At 36.1% G+C, this 17,224-nt stretch overlaps 2 protein-coding genes across 2 annotated transcripts in view; both read left to right on the plus strand.

Moving 5' to 3' along the window:
- mbd5 (methyl-CpG binding domain protein 5) overlaps positions 1 to 1,186 on the plus strand; it is a 69,245-nt gene extending 68,059 nt beyond the window's left edge. Inside the window, exons 12-13 of the transcript XR_003937479.1 lie at positions 472 to 701; positions 900 to 1,186. The gene's annotated coding sequence lies outside the window, so the exon portion shown is untranslated. The remainder of the gene's footprint in view (positions 1 to 471; positions 702 to 899) is intronic.
- Positions 1,187 to 6,869: 5,683 nt separating this feature from the next.
- The window catches only part of LOC115431816 (kinesin heavy chain-like), a 55,028-nt gene continuing 44,673 nt past the window's right edge, over positions 6,870 to 17,224 (plus strand). Inside the window, 2 exon segments of the mRNA XM_030152470.1 lie at positions 6,870 to 7,444; positions 14,968 to 15,055. Of these exon segments, the coding sequence (XP_030008330.1) occupies positions 7,319 to 7,444; positions 14,968 to 15,055 (214 nt within the window). The 5' untranslated portion in view covers positions 6,870 to 7,318.

Here is a 17,224-nt window from a genome sequence, read left to right on the forward strand (position 1 = left end):
TTTGTTTTCTGCTCTTTGGATCTCTTTTCCCTCTTCCAGCCTTTTGTTGTCAGTATTTTATTTTTTCAACTTGTAATTAAGTATATATTTTCTCACTAATATATACTTTACAAAAAATAGACTTGCGTGAAGTATGATGTGCACTTGATTGCTCTTGGTTATTTTATTTTATTTTTTTCTTTTTTTGCATTAATGTGGGCTAGGGATAGTTTGTCAGAGTCCATTATTTTGAGATTGTTTGGACTTTTTTTTTTAATGGTTTGATGTAAGCAGCATTTTTTTGTAAATATTGTGAAGCATTACAGGTCATGCAGTGATGTAACATTTTGAACAATGTTGCACAGATGTTTAAGATATTAAAAACATGGTCACTCTTACTTGAATAATTCGGTGTGCGGTGTGTTTTTATGTCGACCGTTTCATTTTCGTTGTGTTTCTTTGTAATTTACAGTTTATTTGACTCGTGCACAGGTAATTTAATCCAGATGGGTGACATAGGAAAGGCAAAAAAACAACATCAGGTATCCTAGTAACGTGCTAGAGCAGACCACTCCCATCATGCTTTGCCATAAATCTGTCGTCCGCCTGCATGTCATCTGGATACTCACCCAAAGCAGAGGTAGAAGCATTTCTTGTTGCATGCTACCATCTAGTGGACAACAGCAGGAATGACACCCTACCTCTGCAACATCTAATTAAAGGTGAGAATGAATAAATTACACATTATCTAATAAATGTATACAACATGATGAAAAAATGTGCAATAATGGCAATACATACAGTGTTTATTATGTAAAATTATGACCTTGTAGAATGAAATGAAGGATAAAGAGGTAAGAAGCTTCTCAACTTGGCCTGTTTCTGTAATATTTCTCCATATTCATTTGTTTTTTTTCCAGTATGAGAGGATTTCCCACCCTCCACTCCTTAGACATCAGTGGTCCTGAAAGGTTTGCCTATGCTACACTTCACATATAAAGTCTGTAACACCTGATAATGGAAACAATATTATCAGTTTGAGGCCAATTTGCTGATTTTATGTTGTAGTAACATAGTAGCTAGCAGTATTAGCTATAACACTAGGTTAGCATAGACTTTCATGGCGTTAGTGTAAATAAAAGTAGAATTATATTTACATTTATATTCAACTGGAGATTCGTCTTTGATCTTGTATCATATACATCAAAACACAAAAAAGTGCATAGTACATTTGTTTAATTCGTTTTAGTATAGCTTATATTCTTATTTTTTTTGACTAATTTTTATATCTTCTGTTTTTTTGTGCAGCACTTTGGGCACTGTGTTGTTTTAAATGTGCTATATATCCATGACTGTGACCTTGACCTACATTTTAAAAACACAAAAGCAGCATAGATTGTGTGGGACTGAAATATTAGCACTTTTTAATAACGTATTTGATTTGTTTAACACAGGTCAAACCAATATATGACGTCTGCTGATTTGCCTTTGTTGTATGTTAATGCAAAAATATGGTATGCATTAAACGAGGGGTGTCAAACATGAGGCCCATGGGCCAAGACTGGCCCACCAAAGGGTCTAATCCGACCTGTGGGATGAATTTGCAAAGTGCAAAAATTACACAGACGATATTAACAGTAAAGGATGTTAAAATAATTTTAGTTCAATATGATCTGAAGTGGATCAGACCAGTAAAGTAATCGCATAATGACCCATAAATGATGACAATTCTCATTTTTTTCCTTTGTTCTGGTGTAAAAAAAAAAAAAAAAACAAAGTTGTGAACAATCTCAACAACCACAAACAACTTGAAATTGAAGAAAACTAAGTGTAATTTTAATAATATTCTTCCTATTATTAAATGTTGTGTATTTGTAGATCCGCTGTGATCTGTAAGTTGTGTGTATGTGTAAATGACTTGGGAATTATTATGTAGAAGTTATTTTATTTATACTGACCCACTTCAGATCATATTGGGCTGAATGGAGCCCCTGAACTAGAATGAATTTGACATCCTTGACTTTAATAGTCTGTTAATAAATTCTGATCAAAAATATTCATGTGCAGGTGTGCGGTTCTATAATATTTGTCTTCCAGTGATAAAACTTTAAAACGACTGTCACATTATTTTAAAAAAATAAAATTCTTAAACTATATTTTTGTGCAATTTGTTTTCTGTGTTTTCTCAAATTCATCTTCTCTCTTTTTATTGTGTGGATTTTTCCTTTTATCCAGTAATATTTTGGCTTCATCGTCAATACTTTAGTCAAAAAAGCAGATATTTTTCCTGCTTTTGACATTCTGTTGATGTAGTTTTAGGAAAAAAAGCTCACAGGAAAAAGAAGTATTAACAGTTGTTGGAAATGTTGAATAGACATTTAATGAGTGAACATTTACAGATAAACATTTACAGATAAACACTAATGCTTATTATGTTTTATTTTATTTTGACAGGATACAATATCTTCACTAGGTGGAACTTGAAAATTGTGACAAGCAGGTTAACATTTTAATAATGATTCTAATAGAGTTGAAGCTTGAATCAGTTCTACAGCTCAGTAATGGCAATAAAAAAAATTAATTTCCTGAAAATAAACTTAGAACTGTAGATTCCTCTTCAAAGACACAGTCAACAAAATAAAATAATTCTATATATACTGTCAAGAGCTTCAGCTGGTTTATATGTTTGATTAGAGGCACTTTAACCCTGTCTATTACATAATAAATTAAAATGTTAGTATCATTTCTGGGTTTATACACTCTCAAAAACAGAGGTACCAGCTTGTACTTAAAAGGGTACAAATGCTTGTCACTGGGGGTGTGCTTTTTTGAGAGACATTTCTGTACCCTTTCAAAATGGTCCATTTTTGTACCTTAAGTACTTTACATAGAAAGAAAACTCTCGTATAGTTGATAATACCATGATGTTTAAAGTTTGAACCGGTGGCCTAATTGAGAAAAAAAACCCCAAAAAAACAGCATAGGCAAGCGCCATGGAGGTGTGAATGAAAACTTGATAAAACAGAGATTATGGCAATAATCACAGGTTCTAATAAGCTAAATAAATTATTAGGCTATTATCACTGAGCTAATTAGGCTATTAAATTAAAACACAAATTATTATTAAATATAATATAGAGTAACTGGCGAGGCAGCTTTTCAGCATGATGCTCCTTGCCTTTGGAACAGCCTGCCAGGGAACCTCAGGGCCGCAGAGAATGTAGAAATTTTTAAAACCAGGCTCAAGACCCACCTTATTAATTTGGCTTTTAACTAATGCCTCTGTTTTATCCACTCAAAGGTTTTATAGTTATATTTAATATATATATATATATATCTTAAGATTCTTTTAACCAGTGCTTCTGTTTTATCATTTTGATGTTTAATATTTTTATTATTTTCATATATGTCTTAAATTTAGCTTCTTTTAATCAATTCTTTTATATCTTTTTAATGTTTCTTATTCTCTGGTGTTTCATCAGAGGGAGCCCTCCATGCCGGGGGGGGTGGCTGTGGACTCCAGTGGCTGTGGCGCCTTCTTTCACTGGGGTCTGCTCCTTTCTGCTGGGTGGGGGTCCCAGTTGGCCCTCTCCCACTGGTTGGGATCCGGCGCTGTGTTGCTGGCGCCTGGTTGCCGGGGTCGGCGGCTGCCTCCTGGTGCGGATGGCTCCCTGAGACAGCGCCTCCTCTTTTACTTTTTCGCTGTGGTCTACCCGTGCTCAGTCAGTCTTTTTAAGTACAGGGGTTGGACAAAATAATGGAAACACCTTCACCTCAAGATGATAATGCCCCAATCCATACAGTTAGAATTGTTAAAGAATGGCATGAGGAACATTCTAATGAAGTTGAGCATCTCGTATGGCCGGCACAGTCCCCAGACCTCAACATTATTGAGCATTTATGGTCAGTTTTAGAGATTCAAGTAAGACGTCGATTTCCACCGCCATCGTCTCTAAAAGAGCTGGAGGGTATTCTAACTGAAGAATGGCTTAAAATTCCTTTGGAAACAATTCACCAGTTGTATGAATCAATACCTCTGAGAATTGAGGCTGTAATTGCCGCAAAAGGCGGACCTACACCATATTAAATTATATTTTGTTGATTTTTTAAGGTGTTTCCATTATTTTGTCCAACCCCTGTATGTGTGAGCTTGTGGGTTTGCATGTGTGTGTGTGTGTGTGTGTGTGTGTGTGCGTGTGTGTGTGTGTGTGTGTGCGCGCGCGGGTGGGTGGGGGGTGGTACTGATTTTTAGACTGATATGTAAAGCACTTTGTGCTACAGTCTCAATGTATGAAAAGTGCGATATAAATAAAGATTATTATTATTACTATTATTATTAATTAGAGTATGATATATAATAAATAATGTGCTAAGCCTAATGTTTGAACTCTAATTAGTCCTACTGTTCAGTTCTCCTAGCCTATAGCCTATTCTCCTGGTCTGCACACATTTTTAATGCTGCAGGGTACCTTATAGTACACATTTGTACTTTACAGAACTTTGGACCCTTTTTCATACTCTATAGGTGCAGTTCTGGTCTCCTAAAGACCAGTATTATACTTTTGAGAGAACATTCTTAAAAATGTCCTTATAGGTACATAAATGTTCTGATCTCGTACCTCTATTTTTGAGAGTGTAGCTGCTTAACCCTTTCATGGATGAATTATGAGAACCTTAATCAGGACCCCCCCACCCCCCACCCCCACCCCCCGTTTTTATTCCTCTTTAGTTATGAAAAAACAATGTAATTGAACATTTTCTTATGAACCTATTTTTCATGGAGTGTCAAAAATGTCCACTCAGCTGGACCCCATGTGTTTAACCCTTTCGTGCATGAATTACGTGAACCTTAGTCAAGATTTTTTCTTGAGTGTTGTTATTCCTCCTTAGGCATGAAAAAAATAATGCAATTGAGTTTTTTTTTCATGGAGTTACAAAAATGTCCACTCAGCTACACATGCATTGAATTTTTGAAGCAAAAAAAACATGTATTTAAAACCCAAAATCAGAAAGGGATATTAAAACAATGAAAAAAAAATAATTAAAGCTGCTAATTGGATGTTTTTTCACTTTTTAACATATTTTATAACTAGTTATTACTGACTTCATGGAGATAATATACAAAAAACATTTTCTGTTTAAAAAGCAAACAAACAAAAATTTTTTAATTACAGTCTAAAAATTAGCATTGATTTACACTCACACGTTACTGCAGATCAGGTTTATCAAGAACAGCAAAGTTACAGTAATGGTATAAATTGCAGTGTATGGGATGATGCATAAACGTCCACTGTGTTGGCTGATATGGAACTAAAACAATAAAATTCATGAATATATGAGAGAACAGCTGTAGACTAACTGTCCACTGTAGTGACCACTATGCATGAAAGGGTTAATAGTTGAATCAAAGAAAAATGTATTTACTGATATTGTGTGAAAACTATGAATTAAAACATTTCTAATGCTGCTAATCTGTTGTTTTCTGACATTTTAACATACTATAATACTAGTCATTACTCACTTCATGGAGATAATATGCAAAAAAAACCAAAACAACTTTTGTTAATGACAGTCTAATAACAATAACAAACAATTGATTTACACTCAAACATGTTACTGCAGATCAGGTTTATAAAGACCAGCAAAGTTACAGTAATGGTATGAATTGCAGTGGATGAGATGATGCATGAGCGTCCACTGTGTTGGCTGATATGGAACTAAAACAACAAAATCCTTGAATATGTCCTCCTGAGACCCAGTAAGTAAACATTTTCCAATAGTTTACATTAAATAATTGCCTTAATCGGAAACAGCATGATGCAACAGTTTTTTCAGATACATTTTTTATATATAATGTCCTTTTCAGTGGACATTTATATATTTTTTAAGTAAAGATGTGAAACTCTTGTCCACTACAGAAGACAAAGATGCATTGCTGAGTCTTAGGAGGATATAAGAAAACATGTTTGAATAGCTGTGCACTGTAGTGACCACTATGCATGAAAGGGTTAAATACCCAATGAGGACGTGATTATATTTAACCCTTTCATGTCGTGGACACTTATTCTACAGCTTTTCTCTTGTATATTCATGGATTGGTTTTTTTTGTTTTTTTACGCATATCTTTATTAAAGTTTTAAGACATTACATATCGTTTCTGACATGGATTGGTAACATTGTGTAGATCTCTCCTGAGTGTAATAGTTATAGTTTTCACGCAATTATCAGTAAATGCGTGTTTCTTCGCTTCAAAAATTAAATGCATGGTGTCCAGCTGAGTGGACATTTTTGCAACTTCATGAAAAATAGGTTCCTCAGAATTTTTTTTATTACTATTTTTTTAAATGTATTTTTTTCTTTTTACTTTTTAAAAATTTATTTATTTTTCATAAGAAAATTTTCAATCGCATTGTTTTTTTCATGCCTAAAGAGGAATAAAAACACTCAGGAAAAAAATCTTGATTAAGGTTCTCATAATTCGTGCATGAACGGGTTAATGCATATATCAATAAAAAGGTTCGTCAAATTAAATAATCATTTTAGTATCAGTATTTTGGAGAAACATCACCGATAAAATTCATCTACAACACGACCGACCCAAAAGTGCGCGTTTTCCGGCGTCAAATCGGTCGAACTCGGACGCGTCTCGATCGGCCAGCGCGCGTGCGTACATCACCTTGGTGACGGAGGTGGTGCTGATGCTGCTGATGATGATGCAGGACACGGTCACGCGCCGCGGCATCGTGCAGGGCGCGCGCCTCTAGGACGCTGCAGTGTATGTGCGCATCCTCCGCGGACTCTCCCCTCTCTCCCTCCCTCCTCCTTCCTCCATCCTCCTCCTCCACGACCCCCCCACGCACACTCAGTCTGCAGAGCGGACAGTTTACCCACACGTATCCCCGCCCTGCTCCCCGACAGGCCCCGGGGCTTCGGCAGGGCCTGATCGGCGGCTGTCTTGGCCCCTTCACCGGGACGCAGAGCCGCGGTTGCTCCGCTGTGGTCATGGCGCAGGAGGAAACCCGGAGACGCGCGGCTTGGATGAAGGACGCGTTGCGCATCAAGTAAAAGCCGGAGCTCCTGAAACTTTGCAGCGACGTGAATCGAAACGGGACCGTATTTCGCGCAGATTTCACCTCCACGGAGCATGACTCAAGTGCGCGGCTGTAAATAGTGAACTTCCACTCGGCCCAGGACGCACGGATTACCTCCAGGCCCCGCCGGAGGTCCCTGAACCGCACTTTGCGCACCACCCTGCCTCATACAGACTGACCCCCCCCCCCCCCTTTCTTTTTCCAGACTGCCGTTGCTTTATCGGTGCGTTTGTTTCCACTAAGGAGCCATGGTGGACGCGGCGGAGTGCGGGGTCAGGGTGATGTGCCGCTTCAGGCCCCTCAACGAGGCCGAGATCACCAGAGGAGACCAGTACATCCCCAAATTCAAAGACGACGACACCGTGGTCATAACGGCAAGTGTGTGTGTGTCTGTGTGTGCGTGTGTGTGTGTGTGTGTGTGTTGGGTTGAGAAACACAAACACTGCGGTGTTTTAGTGGAGGGAAGTCACCTGAAGCTCTGCAGGAGGGTCAGGATGCCAAGTGCGCAGTGAGCATCCCCCATCCTGGACCAGATTTAAGGAAACACTAAACAGTAAAGATCACAGAGTCTGGAGACTGGAGGAAAAACCTGCATTAGATAAGAGAAGACAACAAGCAAGGGCAGAGGGGAAAAAAAAAGTAGAAAAACCACAAACGAGTGAAAAATGAAAATATAAAGAGAGAAATTATGTTTGTTTATGCATTTTTTCCAAAGCCACTTACAGGGGAAATCCAATCAAATCACTCAATCAATCAAATTTATATTTATATAGCGGCAGATCACAACAAAAAAGTTATCTCATGACACTTTATATATAGAGTGGGTCAAAACCAGACTCTAAGCCAATTTACAGAAACCCAACAGAATCTTATAATTAGAAATTATATAAACATTTATATGAATAAATTATTAGAAGGATGGAGAAAGGAAATGGATTTGGTGTGTTTTTGTGTTTTGCACCAGACTGTGAACATTCCAAGCTGACTCACAGCAGGGTTTTGCACAGTAAGGGAGGAGGGATGGTTAAATAAATAAATAAATAAATAAATAAATAAATTCCTCGGCTCAAACTCAAAAATGAAGTTTCAGACACAGCTTATAGCTCCTATAGGTTCTATAGCTCATCTAGTTCCAAAATAACTTCTTTTTAGGGATGCATGAATTCCACTGGTCAGAATTTGGAGCAATATTTTTCATTAAAATAATATTTTTTTAGTTGACATCATTTCTAGCTTATTATTATTGTCATTATTAAACTCATGGTATGTTATTTTTCTTTGTCTTATTTCTTTCCTTTTGTTGTGTTTATTCCTCCTCGGATGATTTATTAAAAAAAAAAAAAGTCAGTTTTAATTTTCTCAGCCCTTCATCTTTGATTGAACACAAATGCACTTATATGTTGCATTTTCAATATGCAACCTTTCTGAAGCAAATTTCATCAAAATATGACCCTATGTCATTAATGAATGTCATGTTTCTGTCATTTTTGCCAATATTGATCAATACCAATGTTTGGCCCATATCCTCCTGAGACCCAGCAATGCATTTTTGTCCCCACAGATTTATTAAAAAACAAACAAACAAAAAAACACTGCATATAACGTTCCATAAAAAACATTAAAAAAAAAAAAAAAAATGTCTGTAAAATTGTTGTCAAGCTGTTTCCTTTCAAGATAATTATGTAATGTAAAAAAACAAAAAAAAATTACTTAATGGGGCTCAAACATTATCTTGATGGAACAAATCAATTATATGGTGCACACAAAATTAAAAAAAAAAAAAAAAAGAGGAAGATTAGAAAAAAACACCTGCATTTTAGGGGATTTTTAGGGGTTCTGTATAAATCACAACATCAGATAATTATTTTAAAGACTGAAATATCCTGAGCAGCAAATAGACATATTCTGCAGACTTTTTGTTTTGTAAAAGCATTCGAAACACTGGTGTTAATGATAGCATGTAGCATTTACTCAGCCCCAGGAGCTTATTGTAATGAACCTACATGATCAATCCCAAAACGCTGGGATTGATCCATTAACTCCATTCACCATGACACCATTTACACCAGAGTCTGAACAGGTTCTGTTGTGAAAATGATCTCAAACAACACCAGGAGTGAGACCCTTTTAGTGGAAGTATTTGGATTTTCTGGATTGAACCTGCCTTTCTGCGATCATCTACGACGCCATTTATTTTCCTTACAATCAATGACGTAATGAGTCCGATATGGAAGGTCAGAGGTTAACCACACACCACTCAGGGCTCAAGGCTTTTACAGAACTCTATTAGAAACGGACTGACTCAGCAAGACACAGGAAGTGAGGGAAGACACCGTCCATACTTGGTTTGTCCCAAGTGGTTGAAAACTGAAGTCAATATGGGGGTAAAACCTGCAGTTCCTTAAATGACCACAAGAGGCTGATTCCAAAAGTATCAATCCCTGCATTTGTGCACAAATTTACAGCAGAAATAGATGTTTATAGTTTGATAGAAAAAGCAGCTTCGAACTTTAAAGAATAACTGAATAGAGAGTTAATTTGTATATTATTAGTTAATTTGTAAGTTAGTGTGCAAAGAACTTTTATTAACTAGAGCGAATATAGCGCTAATAGAGCTAATACATAGTTTTTTTCCTACATTATTGTTCAGCAACAAAGCTACTTCATCTTTTTTTGCACATGGTTCTACTTTGGAACAACTTATATGCGTAAGAAATGAAAGCTAATTATTTCCAAATTCAGTCTCGGCATTTTACCCTTAATACGTACGCACAGTACCCAGCATTAGCATTAGCAATTAGCATTAGCACATATTAGGAGCAGTGAACTGACATTTAACTCAATTCCAGATCCGAACCTGTTTTTTTGTTGTTTTGTTTTGTTTTTAATAGTGAGGGAAACCAGAGCATACAGAGGCGAAACCAGGTAAAATAAAACACAGAAAAGTTCCGGTCCGACTGAAAAAGGCCTAAAAGTGGAGGACCTCGCAGTAGTTCAGTACTTGAGGTTCTTGTGAAGTCTAACATTTGTATGAAACTGTTCTTGTTCTTGCCACATTGAGAAAACTAATACATTTCTCTGTCCTTGCTGAATATGTAGTAACCTTTACACTTATGAGACTGTCAGAGGATTCAGTCATGAAATGTAACTGGCCTGTTAGCGTAACTTAGCCACATTAGCTAATATTAGCATTATTTGTTATTGCATTGTATCATCTGACGGCTAGTTTGGTACTTAATTAGTGTTCACCAAATGTGACGGTGACAAACAACCGTATGCGTTAACATTCATCAAGTAATGTCATTTTCTTCATGGTATTTTAACACTGTTTTAATTCTGAGTTTAATAATGTGGTCAGTGTTTTCAGTAAGCTAGTGTTAGCTTGATTATATCCCCCAGTTCCACCGTGTTCTCCAAATATGGATGCTTCTGGTTAAAAAAAACAAAAAACAAAACAATATGTCAACAGGCAAAACTAGAGGCTATAACAACCACAAAATAATAGGTGACATTTTCCACATTTTACGTACAAAGTATAGCAGTGGTGTCAAACTCATTTTAGTTCAGGGGCCACATTCAGACCAATATGATCCCAAATGGGTTCCCAAAGTGGGGTACGCGTACCTCCAGGGGTACTTGGAAGAAGCCCAGGGGGTACTTGAAATTTTTATGGAAAAATACATTAAATAAGTCATCATGTACCGAATACAAAATAAATAATGAGAATTAATGCTTAAATATCTAAAAAAAAAAAAAAAAAAAAAAAATACATTCATTTGATAATTTTATTGTCAGTTATCTTGTTTAAGCTTTGGTAACATTTTAAGTACATTTATATTTAATATTCAAGATGAGTGGATTTGAGTGGCTAAGTAATTATTTTTTGTTGATGAAAGGTTAATTTATTAATTAATGACCATTTAGTTTATTTTTCTTATCAGTTAAAGAGAGTAATTTTCAGTTTATATTTTGCACAAAATTTACTTTTAAAATGTATTTTTTTTAATATATATATTGCAGTTAAATATATGTTGTTTGTTCACAAAGTTTTAAAAACCTTTGGCACAGGAACAAATTTTGCCCAATTTTTTTTTTTTTTTCAGTCAAAAATGCTGAAGCAAGAGTTGGGGGTACTTGGCTAAAAAAAGTATATTTCAGGGGGTACTCCGCTGTAAAAAGTTTGAGTACCACTGGGTTAGACCAATAAAATAACTGCATAATAACCTATAAATAATGACAAATCCATTTTTTCCTTTTCACTTTAGTGCAAAAACAGTACCATTACATTATGAAAATATTTACATTTGCAAACTGTAGTTGGAAAAAAAAAAATTGGAATTACATGAACAGTCTAAAATTTCTTCAGAAAATAAGTACAATTTTAACAATATTATGCCTCAGTTTATTGTTTATACATGTGCATTAAAATTTACAGATCAAAGTGGAGCTACAAATACACAAAAACATTTAGTAACGGAATAATAGAGCATTTATCTTCATGATCAATACAGCTTGTCCAGACTCAGTGCCGCTCATAACTGTTATAATGTCTTCAAATGTCAAATCCAATCTGTGGGTCATATGTTTGACACCCCCGGTCTATAGGGTTAACAGTTGTACGTCAACAAATTTACAGAAATACTCCCTTCTCCTCCCATTCTCCTTTGAAACTCGACCGCTGATCGACAGATCTCTATTTAAAATGCCGCTACATGTGTTTCTCCAAAGGTTGTTTTCGTCGGTCAATGAAAGCGATGAACAGGAAATGAAGCTGTTCTCGTGCGTGTCGGTGCAGATCCATCACCCGCAGCCCCTGCACGTCCTCCATTATTCATACTGTTGCATTATCACAGAAACACTGTTCTGTCAGGATAAAGTGCACGTCGCCTCCTCACGCCATCCATCAAACTGCAGAAAAACACCCTCAGACTGTTTGTGTCAGTGGTTTCTCTGCTGTATTTTTGGGTTTGGAAGTGTGCTGGTGCTGCTGTCTTCTAGTGCTGAGTTGATTTTACAGCAGTGGGGCTTTTTCCCCAGAGAAACTGAGGCGAGAGGGGATGGAAACAATTTACAGCTCAGTGTTTCCAATTCTGTAATGTACTTTAACACAAACATTCTCCGTCCAAGGTTGATTAAATGTTTTTTTGTTTGTTTTTTTTCTTAACACTTCAGAAGCTCATGTAAGAAAACGCCAGGTTAATATAATCCTTTAATATCTTTTAGTATTTGTATATTTTAATTATTGTTCATTTTCCTGGATTCGCATGCTTTAATTGAAGCACTACACAGATGGAAAAGAAGCCTGCACCGATTAATCGACTCAAATCAATTAAGAAAAATGTTCCGTTACAGTTTTCCTGAATCGAGGCTTAGTTTCCTTAATTTCACTGCCGCCAAACATTGGTTCCGCTGTTGTCGTTTCACACGGACGCTTATTGTGATGCACATGACGCCAGGATTGACACAAACAATATAAGAGATGAGGACAAAAAGGCAGAAAATGTTTCACTTTTATTTGTTTATTTATTTGTTTAACACATAAAGAAAAATAAAAAAGCAAATAGGTTAAAAATAGTAAGTGGAAAAATATATGAACATACACAAATAAAATACACACATAATAAAAATTAGTGCAAATAAACTGTACCGTGTTCAATATTGCATTTATTTTGCTGTGTATTGCACATTTCCTGTGTTTTTCAGGGTTTTCTTCAGGCAATAGCCACATTTCTTTTTACTTTTATTGTATTTTATTTTATTTTTAGTTAAACACCTGCAAAAAAGAAATGAAATGACTCTTCTGTGATGAACCCTGCACACTTTCCCCACCAGGGGGCGCTGTGTCCAGTTTAGTGTTTTACAGGCGCGCGCCGATCACTAACACCTGCGTCAGCCAGGTGCGCGTGTTTAATTAATTGGCGTCTCGCGGCTGTTGTGTGTTTGCGCCATCGGTTCTTCTGTGGTTCGGTTCGGTTCGTCTCCTGCTGTGGTTCTGCTCTCTCACTGAAGACCCGTTTATACTCGGTGTTAAATCCGTATACGTCTGTTTTTTGCCTTCATCACGTGCGTGTTTCTGTCCGTCCTGTGGGAGCTCGCGGATGTGAACCCGAACAGAGAATGAAGAACAGAACCGACGGAACCCGAGAGGTCAAAGGTCAGAGTTTAAAGGGAGGATTTACAGACACACGGAGGAACTTTGTGGTTTTCTATGGGGAACTTTGTGAGTCAGCACTAGGTCTGGAATTATGGACCACTTTCCTCTTCTTCTTCCTTCCTCTTTTTCTCTTTTTCTCCTCCCTCCTCCTCCTCTTCCTCCATCCTTGTTCCTCTTCTCCTCCTCCATCCTCCTTCTTTTCCTCTTCCTCCTCCCTTCTCCATCCTTCTTTTTCTCCTCCTCCTCCATCCTTCTCCATCCTTCTTCTCCATTCTCCTCCTCCTCCTCCTCCTCCATTCTTCTTCCTCTTCTCCTCCTCCTTCTTCCCCATCCTTCTTTTTCTCCTCCATCCTTCTCCTCCATCCTTCTTCTTTTCCTTCTCCTCCCTTCTCCTCCTCTTTCTCCTTCTTTACCTCCTCCTTCCTCTCCTCCATCCTTCTTTCTCCTTCTCCTCCTTCCTTCTCCTCCTTTTCCTTCTCCTCCTCCTTTTCCTCCTTCCTTTTCTTCTTGTCCTCCTCCTTTTCCTTCTTCTTTTCCTTCTCCTCGTCATACAGTCTCAGAAAAAATTATTAGACCATCAAAAACAATGATTCTGCAATCCAGTCCTAACTCCTGTGTGTATCATGTGACTAAAACAGACAGAAAAGAAAACATGGAATGTCTAAAAGCACTGTTTTTGTCTGTACAGTGCCATAGATATTGATGTAAGAACTGAAGTGATTTTGGTTATTATCAAGAAAACATGGAAAATGGATAGATATCAGCTCTGAAATTAAACTACTATGAGCTATTTTGGTTGTTATCATGATATTTGTCCAAAAAAAAAAGTACCTTTAGTTGTACCAGGCATTAAAATGAACAAGAAATTGAAGAAAACAAGGGGTGGTCTAATAATTTTTTCCACGACTGTATGCCAGACTGCAAAAAACAAAGAAACAAACAAAAAAACAAGGTTCACTTTATTGTCATTACATGAAATCAGCACTCGGGACCAGTAATGTACATCGTAAAAATCCTATAAAATGAACCCTATATTAAAATAATAACAGTAAAACCTAATAATAAATAATGCATTAATACTGCCAAGATTTAAATCCAATTTTGATGTTGAACATTGAAAGAAAAATGCATCAAAAAATATGGTTTGTGTACATTACAAACATGGCATTTAAAAATTCAAAAATATGACAGTTACTGAGTTTTTGCTTTTTTTTTTCTTCTTTTTTGGACAGCTCAAGTTGATGAATTTCAAAACAAAAACAAAAAGTTCTAAAGAACTATGCAGATTTCCATGCTTTTGGAGGTTAAATGGCCTCTCTGGGTGTGATACCAGAGTGTTAAGTAGAGGTAAACAGGTAAAGTCACATTTAGAGGTGAAACAATTAATCGACTCAAAGTGATCCAAAAAAACAAAACAAATTCAACCACAATTCTCCTGAATCAAAGCTTTGTTTGCTTCATTTCTCAGCTGTTAAACATTGGTTCCACTGTTGTGTTTCACACGGACGCTTATTGTGACGCGCAAAGAATCTTCAGTTCAGGAAAACTGCAATAGAATATTTCCCTTCAATCAATTCGAGTCGATTAACCGAATGGTGAATTTTTGCATTCGCTTCAAGCACCTTTGAGCTCTAGTCACATTTCAGCCACAGCTATAATCTCACCCTGGAGCCTGTTTGATGCTTTTCAGTCCACTGTGATGCAGAACTGGTCTAAACTCTGTCCTGTTTGGTTCTGTTCCAGGGGAAGCCGTACGCGTTCGACCGGGTTCTGCCTCCAAACACCTCCCAGGAGCAGGTGTACGACCAGTGTGCCAAACAGATCGTCAAAGGTACGAAGCCTTAAACCTGACGCAAGAAAACTGGTCAAACCCTGGCCTTACGTAACTCTAATCTGTCACACATCTGGTGCATACATTTAATCTGCCTTCAACTTTTATCCTCTAGTTTCTGTCTTAACGCAGTGAATTTGCAGATGCACAACCTCTAGAACTGTGCCCATATGCAATTTATTTACATAGAACGTGCATTTGTAATTGTACTTCATTGTTTTGTGTCACATGGTTTTAAAAAAAATACAACATCACTGAAATGATCAGCTCACTATGGCTATATATGAATACATCAGGATTTATTTCACTAAATTTTAAGCGTTTCTTTAGTGTTTTTTTTTTTTTGTGTGTGTGTGTTGTCAGGTATTATTAGCAATGTCTGAATTTACACAGGAAATTAGCCAGAGTAAAATTTACTCCAATTGAAAAAAATTTGACTCTACTCAGATAACATGTGGTCCCTCTCTAAAAGGAGTTAAAGTTACTCGTTGGGTCGAGCTCTCCAAACTCAGTATAGAGTCAAATGTACTCAATATAGAGTTAACTCTTTCATGCATAGTGGTCACTACAGTGGACAGTTATTCTGCTGCTGTTCTCTTGTATATTCATAGGTTTTGTTATTTTGGTTCCATATCTTCTCTCTGTAGGACTTTAAGATTCTGCTGAATGAAAAGTGCTTTATAAATGCAACTTATTATTATTATTATTATTATATCAGCCGACACAGTGGACACTTATGCATCATCCCATCCACTGCAATTCATACTGTTACTGTAATTTTACTGTTCTTGATAAACCTGATCTGCACTAGTATGTTTTAAATCAATTCCTAATTGTTATTAGACTGTAATTAACAGTTTTGTGAATCAAAACAGTTTTTTTTTTGGCATATTATCCCCATGAAGTTAGTAATAACTAGTATTAGGGTATGTTAAAATGTGACAAAACATCAGATTATCTACATGAAAAATGTTTTTGTTTCATAGTTTTTCTTCTTCCAACTCCTTTTTGAGTTTAGATGAATGATTTTGGAATTTTGAATTTGCATGTATTCTGTAAAAGCTCGAAATAAACAAAGAAAAGAATGAACGAATGAATGTATGAATAGTTTTCACACAGTATATGACTTTCTGATTATGGGTTTTAAATACATGTTTCTTTGCTTCAAAAATTAAATGCATGGTGTCCAGCTGAGTGGACGTTTTTGTAACTCCATGACAAACCAGAATAACCAACCAAAATACATAAATTGCATAGTTTTTTTTATGCCTAAACAGGAATAAAAACACTCAGGAAAAAAATCTCAACTAAGGTTCTTATAATTGATGCATGAAAGGGTTAAATTTATTCTTTTTGAGGGAAATAATTTTGACTCTGGAAAAAATGCTCAGTAATTTTTCCTGTGTACAGAAGCAGAAAATGTTCAGATAATAAAACCAATATTTATTAACCCTTAAGGACCTAGAACTACTGTATCTTACTGACTTCCAAATTAGTTTTTCTTTACTTAACTAACCTTTCTCAAGTGAAATGTTGCCATTTATTATAATATTATTCTCTGCATTTTGTAATTTTTAGTGTAAATCAGATATTTTCTGATATTTAATTCACTAATCATGTACATGTTCACAAAAGCTCAGGGTAAATTCAAAGACTATTACATCAGAACAGAGAAAATTGAATAAAAACTGACATGGAAATTTGAAAACGGCTCATATCTGATGACAAACTGCATTTTACACCAGATATTTAAATTTTTTGATAAGATTAATGGCTCACATGTTAGATAAATAGATTATTTTAGTAAATAATTTTTTTTCCTGCACCGGGTTAGGGTTAGTGGTAATTTTTGTGCATTTTTATTTGGTGTTTAGATGCAGTAGTTCTTTTTCTATCATAATTTTTCACTGTTAATTTAAGATTTTGACTTTAGTGTTTATTCGCTGTAGTAATGTAGTTATTGCGTGAGTAATATACTAAATTGGCCACTAGTTACGTCTCTAAAATTATTAAGTTATATTTAAAAAGGACTGCACCAGTAGAAGTAGTATTTCTATTTGCAGTGGCATTGATAAGAGATGATAGTAGCTCAAAAACACAATATTATGTGTAACTTAAGCTAATAATAAAGAGGAGTGCATAATATCTGAAAGGAAACTAGACTTGTAA

Source organism: Sphaeramia orbicularis, chromosome 2 (genome assembly GCF_902148855.1).
Source record: "Sphaeramia orbicularis chromosome 2, fSphaOr1.1, whole genome shotgun sequence".
Taxonomy (NCBI): domain Eukaryota; kingdom Metazoa; phylum Chordata; class Actinopteri; order Kurtiformes; family Apogonidae; genus Sphaeramia; species Sphaeramia orbicularis.